The sequence below is a fragment of the Haliotis asinina genome, chromosome 6 (genome assembly GCF_037392515.1).
Source record: "Haliotis asinina isolate JCU_RB_2024 chromosome 6, JCU_Hal_asi_v2, whole genome shotgun sequence".
In the NCBI taxonomy this organism is placed as follows: Eukaryota; Metazoa; Mollusca; class Gastropoda; order Lepetellida; family Haliotidae; genus Haliotis; species Haliotis asinina.
Window position 1 is genome coordinate 47,734,780 of NC_090285.1, and position 18,700 is coordinate 47,753,479.

At 37.9% G+C, this 18,700-nt stretch overlaps 1 protein-coding gene across 2 annotated transcripts in view; it reads left to right on the forward strand.

Moving 5' to 3' along the window:
• The window catches only part of LOC137287165 (beta-TrCP-like), a 32,882-nt gene that overhangs the window by 12,788 nt on the left and 1,394 nt on the right, over nt 1–18,700 (forward strand). The window contains exons 2-15 of one of the 2 annotated variants that reach the window (XM_067819331.1): nt 1,392–1,562; nt 1,941–2,077; nt 5,153–5,320; nt 5,976–6,141; nt 6,986–7,042; nt 8,343–8,418; nt 8,614–8,696; nt 9,098–9,196; nt 11,270–11,460; nt 14,507–14,693; nt 15,372–15,485; nt 16,560–16,682; nt 17,264–17,448; nt 17,873–17,974. In XM_067819331.1, the coding sequence (XP_067675432.1) occupies nt 1,392–1,562; nt 1,941–2,077; nt 5,153–5,320; nt 5,976–6,141; nt 6,986–7,042; nt 8,343–8,418; nt 8,614–8,696; nt 9,098–9,196; nt 11,270–11,460; nt 14,507–14,693; nt 15,372–15,485; nt 16,560–16,682; nt 17,264–17,448; nt 17,873–17,974 (1,859 nt within the window). The remainder of the gene's footprint in view (nt 1–1,391; nt 1,563–1,940; nt 2,078–5,152; nt 5,321–5,975; nt 6,142–6,985; nt 7,043–8,342; nt 8,419–8,613; nt 8,697–9,097; nt 9,197–11,269; nt 11,461–14,506; nt 14,694–15,371; nt 15,486–16,559; nt 16,683–17,263; nt 17,449–17,872; nt 17,975–18,700) is intronic. The other variant, XM_067819332.1, reaches the window with a different exon arrangement.

Below are 18,700 nucleotides of genomic sequence, written 5' to 3' on the forward strand. Positions count from 1 at the left end.
TATGTAAATTTATGGACTTGTATGTATTGCATATCAGGTGTCTGACACCTTGCCACTTGTCTAATACAGAGTCACACTCAAGGGATCTGCCAATATTTGACTTCCTGAGGAACTTGTCACTTCAAGTTAAGAGTACCCGCAATGAGCTCTCTATCAAAGAGAAGCTTGTGTGTATAGGCAATAAAATATAACTCCAGGTTGTACAAAGAACTCAGTAGTTGATAAATCATGACACCTTTCATCGAGAAATATATGTACGTAGTAACCTGAGTGTTGTGTTGAGGAATAAAATGTTAAATCATATATTGAATGACATGAATCCTATCCATCACAGGTGGTGGAATTCAACAGAGGCAGATGATCTTGAATGGAATCAAGGCATGTGTTATTGGAAAAGTGTGGTTGATTTTGAATCATGGGTGATTTGTGACAAGCGAGTTCTGTAATATAGAATTGAGCAAGTTCTTTATGTATTATTGATGGTGATTGAGTTGATGTGCATGGCTCTATGACTGGTGGATTATTGTAACAACCTGAGTCTCTTTGTTCTGGGTGTCAATATCAGCTGATTGCTGTTGTTGGTAGTTGTATGTTGTGTACAAAACAAACAGACCTTTGATCTCACAAACGATGGTATGAAATAAATGGTAGAGCACAATGATAACATATTTCAAGGCATATTTATGTACCTGTTAACGAACATATTACAAATATTTAATAAGGTCTTTGGTTGAAATGACTGATATGGTTGCAAGATGAAACTAATGTGGCTGAAAGCTGTGACTGATATGGTTGAAAGCTGTGACTGATATGGTTGAAAGTTGTGACTGATATGGTTGAAAGCTGTGACTGATATGGTTGAAAGTTGTGACTGATATGGTTGAAAGCTGTGACTGATATGGTTGAAAGCTGTGACTGATATGGTTGAAAGCTGAAAGCTGTGACTGATATGGTTGAAAGTTGTGACTGATATTGTTGAAAGTTGACCAACTAGTCAGCTTTTTAATGAATAGCATGTTGTAATTTCATGTACCAGTATATATACTGGACAAAACTGGTTAGGGGTATATGCAAATTTTGAAATTATGAATAATGATGTATTCATTCATTGACATTACTGATGCAAAGTCAGTCATAAAAATACCAATGTCCCTAACTTATTTTGTCTAGTATGTGTTGATACCGGTTTGAACCTTATCTTTTAGATTTGTCAGTTTGCACAAATCTTTGCAGTAATAGTGCAGCCTTGGTATGTTTACATCTGCGGTGTACCTTTCGTTACAGTAATCTTGAAGCACTTGCAGTAGTAGTAGTAGTAGTAGTAGTAGTAGTAGTAGTAGTAGTAGTAGTAGTAGTAGTAGTAACCATCAATTCTGTTCATGTCATTGCAGCGATGTTGTCTGCTGGAGTCACTGCTGCGGAAGAGCAACTACACCCAGTTCCAGTTCCTGTACACGGTAATGCAGCCAACGCTGCACCGCGACTTCATGTACACTGCCTGTAGCCACTTCCCCGACATAGACTTCCAGCCCGTCAGCACTCACACCAGCAGGGAACTGAAGGTGGGGAAATCAGCATTTTGGCCTATACTACTCTTTTGTGGTACCCTGATTTAAATGTTTCTCGTGGTCCCAATTTTGTTTTAATCTTTGGTATTACTAAAATATCTCATTGTGTGAAAAACTTTGAAAAAAGACCACAGAACAAAACAAGGACCAACCAATGTTTCTGAAATGATTTGCAGTTCTGCCTTTAGTATTTCCCTTTCAGCACTGTATGTTCCCATCCATTTTTCAATTTCCTCCCAACCCCCTAATTACCTTACCTTCAGCCCAGCCAAGCCTGAACATCCAGCCATTGTGTCATCCCTCACTCAACCCTAACACAAACTCTAAGCCTTCACATAACTTCACATCTTTTACTTCTTTGTATCATTTCAGGAAAAAGTCACAAGGTTGAGACAGAATAATTATTTCCGAGTGAAGTCAGCATATCTTCAGCTTGATGATGATGTAAAGGCCAAGTTCAAGGACTCAGACTGCATTAAGTTGCCCCATCTTGCCAGCCATCAGTACAGGTAAGGCAAAGTTCATTCAATCTTCCTTAGGAAAGGGCTTTTACAGTCTACAGAAGTGCAATTTCAACTCCAGCAGAACTTGGATAGAATTTGTGGCCTTCTTGTAGCTTTTACAGGTTATATCCTTTCTAGATGACCAGTCAGATTCCACCTTGTATTTGCTTCAAACACACTGACAGTTCTTAGACATGACAATCTGAGGATGATAAGATCCCTCTTGTAGTAAAATAGGTTTTGCATCAAATTACTTTAATACATTGATTTATTGTGGTGGCATGTGGTCCTGTGCACAGAGATCAGGTCACAAATCAGCAGATGATAAGCAATGTTGAATCCTTGGATGGGTGATGCAGCCTGACTCCTGCAAGTTTCTAGGACTTTCGTCCTACCTCACAATGAAGCACACAATACACATGGTCTCACGTTATGCAAGAGAGTTTGTTGAAAATGACCTGTATTCACCAAACAGAAAATGGGTACCTGGGGAGATAAGTCATGTGACTATTTAAACCATCCAGCTCTATACAGGGAGCTTGTGTTATCTTGGGGATTAATAATCAGATTCTGATTACAGCCTTCAGTGAACAACTAGTCAGATGGATACTAGGCGCTATGCAAATGAATTCGTATTCTTCTAAACAGAAAGTATTTGTTCATGCCCAGTTGAAGGTTCAGTGTCATACTATGCAAATTCTGGTTTTGACTGCAATCTGCACTGCAGCGGCCACATTGTTTAAAGCGTTTTGTTGACTTTGTAACATAGTTTAGATTGGACCTATAATAAATAGGCTCTTTAGACAAAGTAAAATTTTATTCAGAAATTCCAGACCAGTTTGTCACTTATTACTTGCCCTTAGAAGACAGAACATTGCATATGATAATGATATCATTTCTCTCTCTGTCCTTCCACTCATTCACAAAGAGCAGAGTAAAAGCAATAATACTATGAGAATATCTATTGGATATAATTTCAGCAAACAGTGTTAAAAGAATATGCTTACAGCCATCTGATGGTTATAATGAATTATGTACAGTGTTTTGGCCAGGCCATTGGCTTTATGTTTTAGTCAAAATGCATATAACAAACTATAGTAATAGCAAACTAAACTTAATGGCTGTGTAAAGCATAATGCCAAACTCTCCACTCCTTAAAAATATTGGAGCTGACACACATCATTTTCCAGGAATGGAGAGCTACGAGGTTATCACCTTACTTAAAGTGTTGGTCACATCAAATGTCAAAATGTCAAAATGAAATGACATATCAAAGTCTTACATTTGACACAGGTACACATTACTCCATTCCTGAAAAATAATAGAGCAAGCAGACAATGGAATGACATCACAAATGTAATATAATTTGAGTTTGTTGTAACCATTGTAATACTAATCAATGTCATTCATGTTGTATCATACTTGTGTCAAGTGTCATTGGATTCTTATCAAATCACAAGTGGCCTTGATGTTATAAAAATTTGGACAGCTTACTTCATATCTACTTTTTGCGGTCCATGGGTACTACCACTTGTTTGGAGTGTATTCATGTGGTGCAATGTGTTTTCAGCACAATGGACCTGTGTATTGTCCTGAATATATCCACATTTCCCATAAAATATCCTATTTGCCATAAATATTTATTGGAAATCATTATTCTGAAATTCCCTTAAGTTATATGACCTTTTAGACAAATGGATATATTGACATGTGAATTTAATTGGAAATCTGAAGACATTTCACCCAAGGTATTGTTGTTCCGTTTACTTTACCTTGTATTATTCATGGCTAATGGGTAATACTTAATGAATATTCATAAAGCTGTATACATGCAGATATCAGATTGGAGTTACCCCTCCTGAAGACTGTCCTGGTGTAGTGGAGCACGGTTTACTGGGCTGAATGAAACTGTGGAATTCTGAGCATTACAATCGTAGAGTTCCAAGAATAGACATAAAAATCTTTTTATGATTTTATTACATTTTGATATGTTTTTTTTTGTTTATAAAATACTTCAAAAAATATTTTCAAGATATTTGCATTATGAATATCATATTTCTATATTTGTGTATAAGTGACAACTAGTATTTGGCTTTATTGAGACTGGAAAACAAATGCTGAATGAAATCTCAGAGGGCGGGAAGCCCCCAAATTATCTCCAGTTTTTTGCTGCAAATGCAAATGTTTCTTGAATATGGGCTTCCAGTACTCAAAACCAGACACAAAACACATACTCTCCTACAGCCATTTGAGACTGATGAATTGCTCACTAACACAAAATCTAAGAATTCTAACAGTATACAATTATAGACTGGTGATGAAGTCAATAGCTGTTTTTATGGACCCGCGAAAAGTGATAATGACTGAGTTTGAAGTTCGAGGTGAATATTACTTTTCTTGTGTCCATAAAAACAGGTATTTACCAGTCTATGATTGATTTATTATGTACTTACCAAGAAAAGCATCTGAAAACCAAAACATGTCCATTTAGTGAAGAAAAGTAATTTTATTTTCCCTACAAACCAATAACTTTATGTCAACAATACTGTGACGTGTAAACAATAGAATGACATGTAAACAATAGGATGACGTCATAGCTTGATGTCACAGTGCTCTCAAGTTAATATGACTTCTGGTTGGACCTGGGTTGGAATCAGCATGCTTTTCTGCCGATGGTCACCTGACCACCTCCAGACCAATCAAGTAGCTAGGAAAATATGCTTACATAATAAAACCACATTTTGCACAGGTACATGAAATCGACCGACCAGTTCTTATGTCATTTGTCTCCTAATTTTGCAACACCTGAATAAAAATGTTGTTTAACAAACAATCATCATGTAGTTGTCACTTTTTGCTGTTTCTTATGAGGGACCACTTGCTGGTAGAGCAGCCAGGTAACTAACATGTGTGTGTAGTTTCTTCTTTTCAGGTATCCAAAATTGTGAGACAAATCATCAGAGTGGGTTGGTCGATTTCATGTGCCTGTGCAAAATTTGATTTTGTTACAATTCTTAGATTTTGTGTTTGGGCACAATTCATCAGTCTCAAATGGAATCAAATGCACTATACATGTTTTAGATCTGAACCCATGAACAAGTCAACCCCCAGTCTTCTCAAGTTGACGTCAAAGTCAGTGTTGTCCAAGCTGCCCCAGGTGCACCAAGCGGCGGTGGTGAAGTGGGGCAGCACCAGCAGTATCAGCTCCGACATGCAGCAGCCTCCGCAACACGTTGACACACTCCTCAGGTAGGCCTTGGATGGGGGTTAGTCTATCACTGACAACTTTTACTCTTTGTCAGTAAGATTAGGTGAGGAATATCCCTTACAGTCATTCCAGGACATCTTTCAAACTCCCACTGTACGATTACAATGATTCTTTCTGATATAGTCACCCACACACTTGTTCTCCCTTTTTCTTAATTTTTCTGGACTGATTCTAAGGTAAAACATTGTCATTTGGATGGCCTATGGTGAAAAGGGTGGTGTGTGTTTCTGTGCCTACAGCTCAGATCACAAATCAGTTGAGGTTGAGCAATGTCCAGCTTGGACAGTCCTTGGATGGGTGACCGTGTTTGGCAGCTTGTCGCCTGAGAGTTTCTAGGACTTCAGTCCTGCCCCACAACAAAACACATGTGATACATGTGGTCTCACCTTAGGCAAGTGAGTTTGTTCAAAGTGGCCTCTGTTCAGCCAGCAGAAAACCATCTAGACAGCTTGGGTTTTCTGGAGTAATAATCAGATTCTGATTACAGAATCCAGTGAGCAAACATGGCAAATAGTCAGATGGATACTAGGTGCTCTGTAAATGAATTGTTATTATTCTTATAGATCCAGAGTGCAATGGGAAATATAAACTATTACATGTGACCACTTCCTTAACAGTATTGTGTGTATATTTCAGGTTTGTTGAGATGCCGGTGAGGCGTCACATGCAGGATGAGATGTCCCCTCGTGTTGGCAATAATGTCAGATCCTCTCTAACCTCCGACTCCACCAACACTGGCAACTCCAGCACCGACTCCCAACTTCTTTCCACCGCAGTTGCTGGACCCAGGAAGAAGAGGAAGGTGAGCTACAGAGACTGTTGAGGAATGTGACTTTCAGGTGTCAGTTCAGAATCTTTTGATCTGTGAAGACAGACCAGTATAGCTAGCTTGTACTACAAACTCGGGGTTGGGGGAGACACAGTGCATCAGGCATAGCTGCTAGGAGTTGCTTGTCCAGTTTAAAGACAAGATACGTACCATGGTACGGTACATATTGTGGTGCAAGGCCTTCGGTTTGGCTTGTTATGGTTTGATATATGAGATGTGATCGTTATACATAAAACTGACATTTGTTAAAAAAATGCATACATTTTGACAAAACTATTTGAGTTCTAAACATTTAAGAAAAGGTTTAAATGGGTTAATGAAATGACAGGCCGAAAACTGAAAATAGCAAATTTTTGGATTGCATTACGATATAGCAAACCGAAGGTAAAATACAGCAGTTCTACTAATTCTAATAATACCGTTTAGGGTATCTGTGTTAAAGTGTGGCATGGTATCCCAGTTTAACACTGTCCAGAGTCATACCACCAGCAGCTACACAAATATAGGCATTTCTAGTTGATCTGGGTCGGTGGGGTAGTCTCGTAGTTAAAGCGTTTGTTCGTCACGCTGAAGACCCAGGTTCAATTTCCCATATGGGTACAATGTGTTAAGCCCGTTTCTGCTGTCCCCCATTGTGATATGGTTCAAGTATTGCTAAAAGATGTGGAAAACTAAACTCACACACTCTGTTTGATCTTTATTTCATTCTTCATATCTCTGTACCTATTTTACTCTAAAATATGTAAGTAATGTATTAGATTTCCCCCAGATTACTCTTATGCTGTAATCTAGGAATATACCCTTTTGTCTCTTGTAGCTGAAACTTTCATTTGTCAAGGACAAATCAAGAACCATTAACCATGAACCTAAGACAGTAAGTATGTACGAACCATGTTGAATGATGCACAGGAGAATTTATAGTTGGTATTCAAACCAGTTCCTCCCTCACCATACCTTCCCGCCATTGTTGTATCTGATTATATGAAGCTTTTTGCCATGCTGCATGTGATGTGTGATGCATAAAATCTGTTGGCCTACTGCATTTGAAGTTTGATGCATAAAATTGGTTGTATATGATGTTTGATTTACTAATATTAGGTGTCATATGTGTCTTTTGTTCTGATGTTTGCATGAGATGGTAATCGATGTGGAGAAACATCCACCAATCAACCATAGTTTTCAAATGCCGCGTTGCTTCATTTTCAGGCTACATGATTAGAAAATACATTTGAATTTGTGCTTGTTCAGTTTGATTGGAATTTTAGAAGTTGATGAATTATAAGATAATGGTATAAGAGTCTATAACAAACTGTCACATCATCATATATATAGAAGTTGCAATAAAAATAGTATTATATTTTTCTTATATTTTTCTGTGCCTGCTCATTTTTTTATCTGATATAGTGTGCCTAGTCATTCCAAGTGAACTTATAAATGGATGCCCTCAATCTTTGTGTAGTGGTAGGTACCTCTGAGATGTGATTTTAATGAGATATGTATGAGAGTGATATCAGAATCTCCCGTATGTGAGCCTGACATGTATGTTTATTGCAGTGTGTCCCCCTATATGTAAAGAATCAAAACCGAGGAGGAGGTTTTAATCCAACTTTTGAGCAGACGGAAGATATACCTTAGATATAATTTTGATATTTGGTATTTACTGTTGAAATCATCTGGGACGTGACTGGCAGTCAACACCTTGCCTTGCACACACAATGCACATATTGTGCATGCGCTACCCATGTCTTGCATGTGCACTGCCTGCACTACCCATCTTGTTGGTACATACTGACAAACAATCTCATTCTTCACAGTGATTCATCATAGCCTAGTAGATAAATCCTTCAAGCTAGTAAGTGAAGGGTTGCAGCATAGACACCACATATCCGCACTATATATTAGAAGTTTTCAATAATGTGATATTTTACTTTCATATTCAGTGACAGCAAGATAAGTTATATAATATCTGCAAAATAAGTAATAATTCAAAGTCAAGAGCTATTCCTGAGAAATTCCCCAGGATGGTGTCAGTTCTGTAGAAAATCAACAATACTTCATGAAGAATGTCCGCGATACTGCCTGTAGAGATTTTCATGTTAAAAGGAGATCCTGGCAACACAACAGAGTGACGAAACTCGAGGTTTATAAAAGCTTGACATATATGTCTGTTGCAGAGAGTTTCCCTTCCACCATGTCAGTTGTCTCCGGAGGCCCAGCAGCTGATGTACTGGTACACAGATGTATGGAACAGTAAGTACACCTTTCAACATCATGCTGTTGATATCGTTTAGGAAATTGGTTGGTATTTTGTGCGGACATTATAAAAATTGAAAATCAGAAAAAGACACTCTGAAAAAGACAATATCTTTTATTGCACTGAATACAATCACACGTTTACTGTAAAATCATTGTGAGTGCACAACGTAGAACTACTTTGCTTTTCAGATACAAGGAAAAATGAATTCTTCCACAAATTGCTGCTGAAGTTGGACCCAAGACAGCACTACTTTATCTCAAACTTCCTCACTGTAAGCACAGAAGATTTTCATCTCAGAATCATGATGACAAGCACTTGCTTATTGAAGATGTTCTGCACTATCGGCAACTTCTCAAACTTCTGATTTAACAACACATGGTAGTCATTGTGGATGTTAATATCCAGTTTCTTCATCACATAATTGTAGGAGTCACTTTTTTATTATTTTTAAATATAATTTTAGTACCGACATGACTTCAAATCATCATATATTCAAACAAAATGTAACAGAAATGATAATTTTAAATGGATTGGAAATTTGAATTGAGTTATTTAATGAAATCAAAACACCAATAATCTGAAAGAAAATATACCTCAGATATCATTTTTTAAATTTATTTTAGAAACATATATATTTACAATTACCCCCAACTGTTTCTCCCTCTCATCCAGATCAAGCAGCATCGAGACTTCCTGGCCCTGCTGCCGGAGCACCTGGCCTTGAAGATTCTCAGTTACCTCTCTCCTGCAGAACTCCTGCAAGCCTCCAGAGTAAGTGTTTGCAGGATTTGCAGGATATGACTGGTCAGTTGTCATTGTTTGTACCTCACAGGTTTTAGCATTTATCATTTATCAATCACTAATGCATTGTGGTGTAGCTTCTAGTATTAGACACTGAATCATGACTGATTGCACTGATAGGGAAATCATCAGGCGCTAAGATCAATTAAGTGTTGTTGGACTTCATTGCTGAGTCAGCAGTATTTCTCATGCAATCGGATATGTCAAGATCAACTTCATAAATCTTTGTATCTTGAGCCTCATGAAGATCCAGATTATAATTGATCTTCAGTAACCCATGCTTGTCATAAGAGACTACTAACAATTACACAATGCCAAGAAAGTGGTCAAATGTAACATAGCTACTAACAATTACACAATGCCAAGAAAGTGGCCAAATGTAATATATGTTTGTTACATTTGGGATTACACTTTCTTTGCAGAGCCGTGCCAATTAACACTTATCAGAGGGGTACACAAAGTCTGCAGTCTAGACTACCAATTGTCCAACTTTCAATTTTGTAGAAGTCACGGTGGCTGAACGGGTTAGTCAGCTGACTTTGTGTGCTGGTGATTAGGTGCCTGACTCTGAGGGTGTGGGTTTTAGTCCTGGATGGGACTCAACTAAAATAAATACTATAATTTGTACTTTACTGAGAAAGTGTAATCCCAAATATAACAAACATGGGTTACTAACAAGATTGAGTGGTCAGGCTTGCTGTCTTGGTTGACACTCGTCATCATGTCCCATCTGTGTCGATTGATGCTCATGCTGTTGATCTCTTGATCGTCTGGTTTAGATTCAATTATTTACAGACCACCACCATATAGCTGAATTACTGCTGAGTGCCAAAACTAAACTTAGTCACTCAGTCCCATGCACATGTGACCATCTACTCCACAGGCTGCATCAGTATCAAATCTCAAAGTACATGTCAGTTGTGTTACAAAGAATTTTCTAATATTTGAAAGTGGTTACTTTTCTTTGCAAGTTGTTTCCTTAGGGAGAATTTGCAGGGGTCACTTTTTTGGCCAGTTCCTGTAAATCATGAAATTAATGCGAACATTTTATTAATGCAAAAAATGCGTCTGTACATGTGTCGCATTATTAAAATGACACATTTCAGTCTGGGGGTGTACTTTTGAATAAACGGAAATCTCTTCCTTTCATTGACACTACTTAATACCTATTGAAATTATACATTGGCAAATTTTGTCACTAAGCAGAAGTGTTGACACTACACCAGACAACACAGGTCACTTCCTCATTACGGGTTTCACAAGTCAGTTATCACTGGTTACAATAATCACTGTCAATTGTTCAAAGTCATTGAGGCACATCAGCCAGAGCGGACATTCTCCAGCCACGCAGGATCGTTTCGTGATCTTTGCTCACCTTTGCAATCGTGGCCTCCATCCATTTGGCATGTAGAGGCTTCATCACACTTATTCGTAAATCCACAAGTCCTTTTTGGAACCTGTGAAATTGTCTGACACTTTGTTGGCATGCCAATTAATAAATTGGTTCTTCATGGCCACCTTGAATTCACCATCAATTGTTCTCATAAGACAAGTAGTAGCAAGCAATCACGTGATCAAACATGGCAGCATAATCAAAACATCGTCAGCTCCATTCCATTCAATGCTTAACAAGTTCAATTCAGGTAACTAGTGTGTGGTAATAAGAAATGAAAAGAAAATGAACAACAAAGAATCAGGGTGTCGCATTTTCTGATCAACACAGCTTCCTGAGCTCGCATTAAATTCATGACGCATTAATTTCATGATTTACAGTAACTATTTGAATACTGGGGGCAGATACTGAGAAGTTTAAAAACATTCTTGACAAGATTTGATATGGTACTAACACACTGGGGAATATGACTGAGGAGAATAGGAGACCTTGAGCTACTGAATAGCAGATCCTGCTCCTGCTGAAGGAAGCAATCAGTATCTTGGTCAACCTTGCCTGAACTTTTTCTAAGAAACTGTGTGAGTTACATACATTTAACTCAATTCACCTTCTTAATTGCCAGTAGATTCATCCAAATATGTGTGAATTAGGTAAACAAGACGTGGCATTGTCTCACCAATAATAATGAGCTCTGGAGGTCAAAGTGCAATGAGGTCAAGATGGAGGTCAGGGTCAACAGTGCACCAGTCTGGAAGAAACTGTTTCGAGACAACATGTACCTTCGTCTGAACTGGAACAATGGTGTCTGCAGAAAAGTAGATCTCCAAGGGCACACAGAGAGGTAAGGTCCTCCTCCTCCTCCTCATCATCATCATCACTATCATCATCATCATCATCATCATCATCATCATCATCATCATCATCATCATCACCATCATCATCATCATCATCATCATCATCATCATCATTTAAAATTAATTACACTCCTATCTGTCCTATATTTGTTCATGTAAATGATTGATCTCACCCACACTGTACTTTCTCAATTTTGTTGTTTGAATATGGCATTCCAGAGGAGAGTATAACTATTTTCCTTATGTTATCAGTGATGTTTTTACAAATGTCATGCGACATCTTTTTTTTACTTCCCTCATATCTTTTAAACTCAAAACAAATTCCATTTTAAAGAAACAATTAGAAAATGTTTGTTAGTGTGTGCCATAAACAAGTGTAAAAGTTGTGGTATCATGCAGGGATGGGTTTTTTTGTTGTTTTTTTGTATTATGATGATAGCAAGTAAAGTAATGCAATATTCACACACAACATAATTTTCATACAGCTGCGGAGAATTTCTTGGAGGCAATAGAAGTTAAGTGACTGTTTGAGTAGTGTATACAAAAGTAAAACAAAAGGATTGGAGAGTAAGCTAGGAAAGAGGAAGATATGATCAATTATTTTTTGCACCCATCTATATTAACGGGGCCCATATTCTGTAAATTTGTCTTTTCTCTCAATGTTTACTTGTGTCATGTGAATAACGACATCCATAACACGATTCAGCCGCCCTCGTGAGTTCATCTTATACTGTGCTATGAGTTTCTTGAAGAAGTATACTAGTAATTGACACTTTTTTACTAGAGACAAAGTTGAATATATCTCTGTGTTTGGCTGAATCTGTTCATGCCCCTGACATTCATAGATAACAGTTTCAAATTGCTCATTGTTTATATACTTCAATATAGATAATGATATGGGAAAAATTATACCTGCTTGTGTGACCAAAACCAATGTTTGACAAGGAGAGAAGAGAATAAGTAGGGTAGAGATAGAAAAAAATAAAGTGGGCGAAATATGGGATAGAGAGGAAAGAGAAATAAAAATTTAAGAAAGGTAAGGTAATGCTTCCTTATGTTACAGTGTCCACATTATAACCAAAGGGACAAGAACTGAAGTCAGAGCTTTTCCTTTACAAGAATATAGACAGAGAAGAAAAAATAAAAGGAAATAAAAAAAAGAAAAAAAATGATAAAAAAATCCTTTTTATGTTATGGATGGCAGTGTTCACTATTCAAGGTGAATGAGACAACTGCATTAATAAGCATAGAAAAACATATGATATCATGACTAAACATGTCTTGTATTTGTGAAAAAAATAAAACTATTACGAACTAATTAAGTCTGTATTTGAAATCGATATTTCTCAGTGGATATTATATACAGTCAATAACTGGCACACCACAGGAGATTGCCCACTTTCGGGTCAAGCAGAAGACAATGAGACGTTTGTCAAGTCACATGTGTTTGTCATCACACTTATTCATTAGGTAGCATATGTGTAGTGTATTTTTCAGTGATGGTGGCATTAATGTCATCAAAAAGGTAGAATTTAAACTTCTTCCCATTGCATGTTTCTGCATAGACCTTGCCGTCAATGTCATGGTGACTTTTCAGTCAGTTTATCAACATCACGTTTGCCTTAGTGATGTCATCCACAAGGCAAAATACAAGATTTTTCTCTAATCTGCTTCTGTGCTCTTATAACTTTTGATTTGGTTTCCAAGGATACAAACTTGACCAAAACTGGTTTCACAATGGACATATTAGCATAATCAATCCTATGGATTGCTTAAATATCATCACTTTTGTATGCCTGTTTTTGTCTTTATAAGTTCACAAAATTTATCCAACAGGTCCTCATGTCAGATTATTCCACATTGAAGAGTTTCATGTTGCACTCTCTAGAATATTGCTCATTTTGGCTGGTTAACCTTGTCTGAGACACAAAGTTTTAGGGAGAGGTCCTCAGTTTGCTTACATTGGTTATTCAAATCAGCTCTCAGTTTTGTGTTTTCAGACTCTAGAGCTGAGTTTTGTAGTTGTTCAAACCCTATCTCTTTGAAAACCTGGTCCTTAAACTCATATTACAGAAATTCATGAAGAGATTTTATTGCCATGTCATCTGTACATGTAATGGGGCTAAGTTAATTCACTTGTTTTAGGGCATTTTTAGTGTGTTCCTTGTTTCTTCTGTCTCAAGCGACATGTCAGGTTTTTGGGGAGGCATATTGACTATAGAAAAGTATGAGGGAGTTCATTCTTCAGTGACAGGTTGTCTTAGTAACAACATGGTCAAAGGTTTGACCTTTGACCCAACACTTCAGTGTGGGAGGCTAAATTTTTCCCAAAGTGTGTCACAGAGTCAACTCACACTGACTGTCATAAGTGTAGTTGTATGTCTGTCTCTTTCAAAACTACAAGGACATTTTGTTGGAGCTCGTTAAACTTATGTTGGCTTGTTGTGGCTAGGGGAAGCAAACATCTGGTATCATGCAGATTCTCAGTGTTCCTTTTATCAATCATTCAATCACTGGTCGAGAATTACAGATCTCAGTGATTCAACTCGAATACTGCTGTCTATGGCATAAAACAACATTCACTCATTCAAATAGTACGTCTGAAAGTTTTACCTTCATGTTGCCATCCCAAAATCAAGTAAATAATAGAAAACAATTTCTGCTGAAGGTGAAATGCATTGTCTGATTCCAACCATTCCAACTTCATTATGTGTCCATTCCTAGAGATTAAATTTCTGTTCTGATCAGTGGCGTAGCCTAGTGGTTTAAGCATTTGTTTGTCACGGTGAAGACCTGGGTTCAATTCACCACACTTGTACAATTTGTGAATCCCATTTCTGGTATCCCCAGCTGTGATGTTGCTGGAATATGGCTAAAAGAGGCATAAAATTCAATCACTCACAGAATTTCTGCTCATACAGTTGGCCATGGCTTCTTCTGGTCATGGCACAGTAGGCTACTCAATAGACTGCAGTGGTGTAATGATACTGCTCAGTGTAGAACCATATCCACTCACAAACTCATTACTTTCAGTGTGCTATCAGTGACATTTGATGAGACCCGTCTGGCTAGTGGAAGCCTGGACCAGACAATCAAGTTGTGGGACATCAAGTCGGGGGAGCTGTTACAGACACTGAAGGGACACACTCGCGGCGTCTGGTGCCTCAACTTCTACACCAAGCACCTGCTCATCAGTGGCTCATATGACTCAACAATTCGGGTGGGTTGGTTTCAAGGGGTTGATAATAATCAAGTATCAGCTGGCTATGAGCTTCAGTAGGATAAATCAGTGCATTCCAAATTTACTATTGTAGTCTTTGGTACAATATTCAAACGTGCCTCAGATGGGGGCACCTGACTAGTTATCCAGCGAGCTTGAGGTGCTGGGATTGAGCCCACCTGTGACCAGGTGTTAAAAAGCTTGGAGTCAACTTTCAGTGTTGTCACAACCCCTAATGAGATTGATAATACAATTTGCATTTAAGACTCACATCCACTGATTGAGGGAAAAACACTCAGCAACTTTGCTGTGCTATATAAATATCCTATCATATCAAATGTAGAACTGACTAAAATGTGTCAGATATGGATGTGAAAGATAACTCTTCAATACGTCAATTTGAACTTAAACATTTGAGGTTGTATTAAAGTGCAGTCAAGTCTCGTTAATCCGACCTCTGTTTATCCGACAATCAGCTTTATCTGATGCTTTTGTTGGTAGCAAATTTGATAAACTTAACTTAATGTCTTTAGTCCAACATCCTCGTTAATCCAACAATTTGTTGTGCAACAGGCGATGTCGGATTAACAAGATTTGACCACTGTGTGACTGAATAAAGTGTATTGAAAATATAAATTGTGTTTCTGAAATAGTTACTTGTATATCTTTCATTCTAAGATCTGGAATTTAAGAAGTGGTGGCACCACTAGGACATTACTAGGCCACGAGGGTCCTGTGTGGGCGATGGTGAGGAGGGGAAGCACGTTGGTGACGACTTCACAAGACAAGACGGTAAGACTGACAACAATGGTCTAAAGATTGACCAGTTTCTAGATTTTATTTGTTAAAAATAATTGATGCAAAGCCACAATTGTCATTTTAGAAGTGTGAACAACATGTGAAAATTATCCCATGGTCAAAAGCTTGTATGAAATGGCAAACTTGAAGCTAAAACGTGTGATACAGTGCCAGCTGAAATTTTGATAACTGTTTTACTAGTGACTGTAAATTGAAATTCTCAAGGGAAAATCAGGGTTGTAACTATGATTTCCAGCTAAGTGTCCTTTGCAGTCTAAATGAAACCAAAAATTGTTTTGTTCAAAATTTAATTTTAAAGTGTACATTAATGTAATTTTAACCCCATACACATTTTTCTTCGTCCTGATGTCTGTGCAAAACAAGTTAGCATTCACATCTCTATTTATCTTACCTCACACATGAATGTCGCTTTCTGACTGGCTAAGCACTGTTCAATTATTTTCAATGTACCCTACTTACAGGCGATGTATTATTTTCAATGTACACCGCTGGGAATTCCGAACTCTTCTGGCGCTTCATTGTAGTACTTCTTTGTCTCGAAAACCATTGAATCACGCACGAAGCACGGAAATTATCGATGTTTTGCGATTGAAAATCGATGGAAGGGAAATAACTCTAAATCAGTTTACATTGTGTCAAAATGGCGATTCGCCTGACATTCAACAGAAGTGCTTCAAACAGTTCAAAATTAAAATTCAGGTGTTCAGTAAGATAAATACATTCATCACTGGTCCCTCATGGTCCATGGGCTCATGTACCCTCGAGGTTTGTTTATGTTCCCCAAGCCCGCAAGGTGAGGTGAACATGAACAAACCTCGAGGGTACATGAGCCCATGGCCCCCTCATGACCAGTGAACAACTTATAATGTACACCTGGGAATTGATGCCAACAATTGCTTCTTCAAATTGCCATTTGCAGCGGCTATCAGCTGATACGTGAAAAACATATCAGTTGTTATTGATACCTGAAGAGATTCAAAACTGATATTTCCTATTTCTGTCAAAATGACAATTTTCATTGTGTCAAATTTTGTTACTTGTGTCCAGGCAAAAGTTTGGGATATTGGCCGTTGCCTCTTGTTGCACACGCTCAATGGGCATCATGCTGCTGTGTTCGCTGTTGATATGACAGAAAGCGGAGATGTCATCATCACAGGCTCAGCTGACAGGGTAGGCATATTTTATACACTCTCCAATGAAATAAGCACATGAATGTTTTCACAAATTTATTCTAACTATGAAGTGAGATAAGACATGAAATTTTGGATCAGAAATGTGAATATTCTTCTCCATGACGTCTTCATGGCAGTGTACACTTTCAGTCGTAAACATGCCCTAAAGTTTCCAGACATGTGTTTTAAGTGTGTATGTACAAAAACAAGCAATGTAATGCTAAAATGATAACTATCAATCACTAATTTTAATGAATATTTCATATCATTATCACCTATGAATTTCTTTTTGGGGAGAGTATAATTATAGCAAATTCATCCCTGATTGATTAATTCTTATCGAAAACTGTTCTTATAGAATATTCCTTAATTACTTCTCCCTGATGAAAAACATGTCCTACTGAATGATCCCTCAAATGAACACTACTACCCTATAAAATCCTCACTATTTTGACTAATGCTGATGTGATGTTAAATATTATCTCACTCACTATTTTGACACTGCATCTGAAAACTGGCATGTTTCTGACTGAAATCTTCATGAGACCATCATGAAGGTGTTATACCTGTGTTGTACAGAGTGTCCGACTGTGGGACTGTGAGTCCGGCAAGTGTAAGAAGGTGATTTGGATTAGTCAGACTACCTCCATCATGTCCGTCAGCATCAGTAACGGATACTTGGCATGCTCCTATGGGGAGACAATCTGTCTGTACAGGGTCAAGGACACGAAGCTCATCAGGACCTTCCAGGAACATCGTAAAAGGTCCGTTATTTTGTCATTTGTTTGATCTACATGATTTTTAGCTGATATTGGGGCACATAAACAGTGACAAATTTTATGCAGCTGTTTAAGCCTCCAAAATTCCAGGAGTTACCATTTAGTTTCCCACTGACCACTCCTCAGCAGTGTAGATGTTATCTGCCAAAGAGACTAGTAATGTCAAAGGTTAACCTTGAGGTTAACTACTTGAGCAAGCATCTGCCTAATATAGTAAATGTCACATGTTTGTCCTTCATGAGTGAAGGAATAATTTTGAAAATGTTGGGATTAACACAGCTTAATCCTTTTGTTTTTGTAGCTCTTTGGTTATTCTGTTATTATTGGCGCCTCCTTGTGAAGTTGCTGTAACTGTGTAATGAACAAGTCTACACAAGTTGGCAGTGATGATGATTTGTGACATTTTCAGAGTGGAAAGTGTAGAGTTACGTATGGCTGAGTCGGAAACACTTGAGGGGATGATTGTCAGCGCTGGGAAAGATGGCCTCCTTAAGTACTGGGATGTCAACAAGTAAGTAATGTTGTGTTGCCGAGAGGAGGGAAACCATTGGTTCTACACACTGATGATGAACATGATATCAGTTCTAATATTCTAAATGATAGCAAAGGCCAAACCTTAACACCCTCCAAGCTTCAGCCTGAGGAACCAAGGTAACGCAAAGAGTTATGTCCCTTGGTCTTGCCAGGAGTCAATAATTGTTGTTTTGTCAGTTATGCTCATTGTTGTGGGTTTCACCAGTGGGGAACCTGCATCACTTTAACCCTTCCTCCCATCTGCAACTTGCTCACCATGTCAAATGACTGATATTGTCCAGTGTGTCCTTCGTCTCATTGATACAAAATATAATATGGAACTTGATATCTATGAATAATTTTTGTTGTTCAGTTGTGAATTACAATTACATACTTACAATTATATAACAAGCATAAAACATCCAATATGATGTATCTTTCAATATACAATGTGTCAAAACATCTGATCTTTGTACATCCACATTCTGCTTCTTGTGTTTGTTGGCACATTATTATGCACTATGAGAAGAAGTTGTCTACAGGTAATTCTTCCCAAGCCAATGCCAGTGACTACCAGTGACACAGGTTTTATGCTACCAAGAGCAATATTCCAGCAATATCGTGACAAGGGACACCAGAAATGGGATTCGCACATTGTACCCATGTGGGGAATCAAACTCAAGGAATCAAACTTCAGCATGATGAGCGAAGGCTTCAACCACTT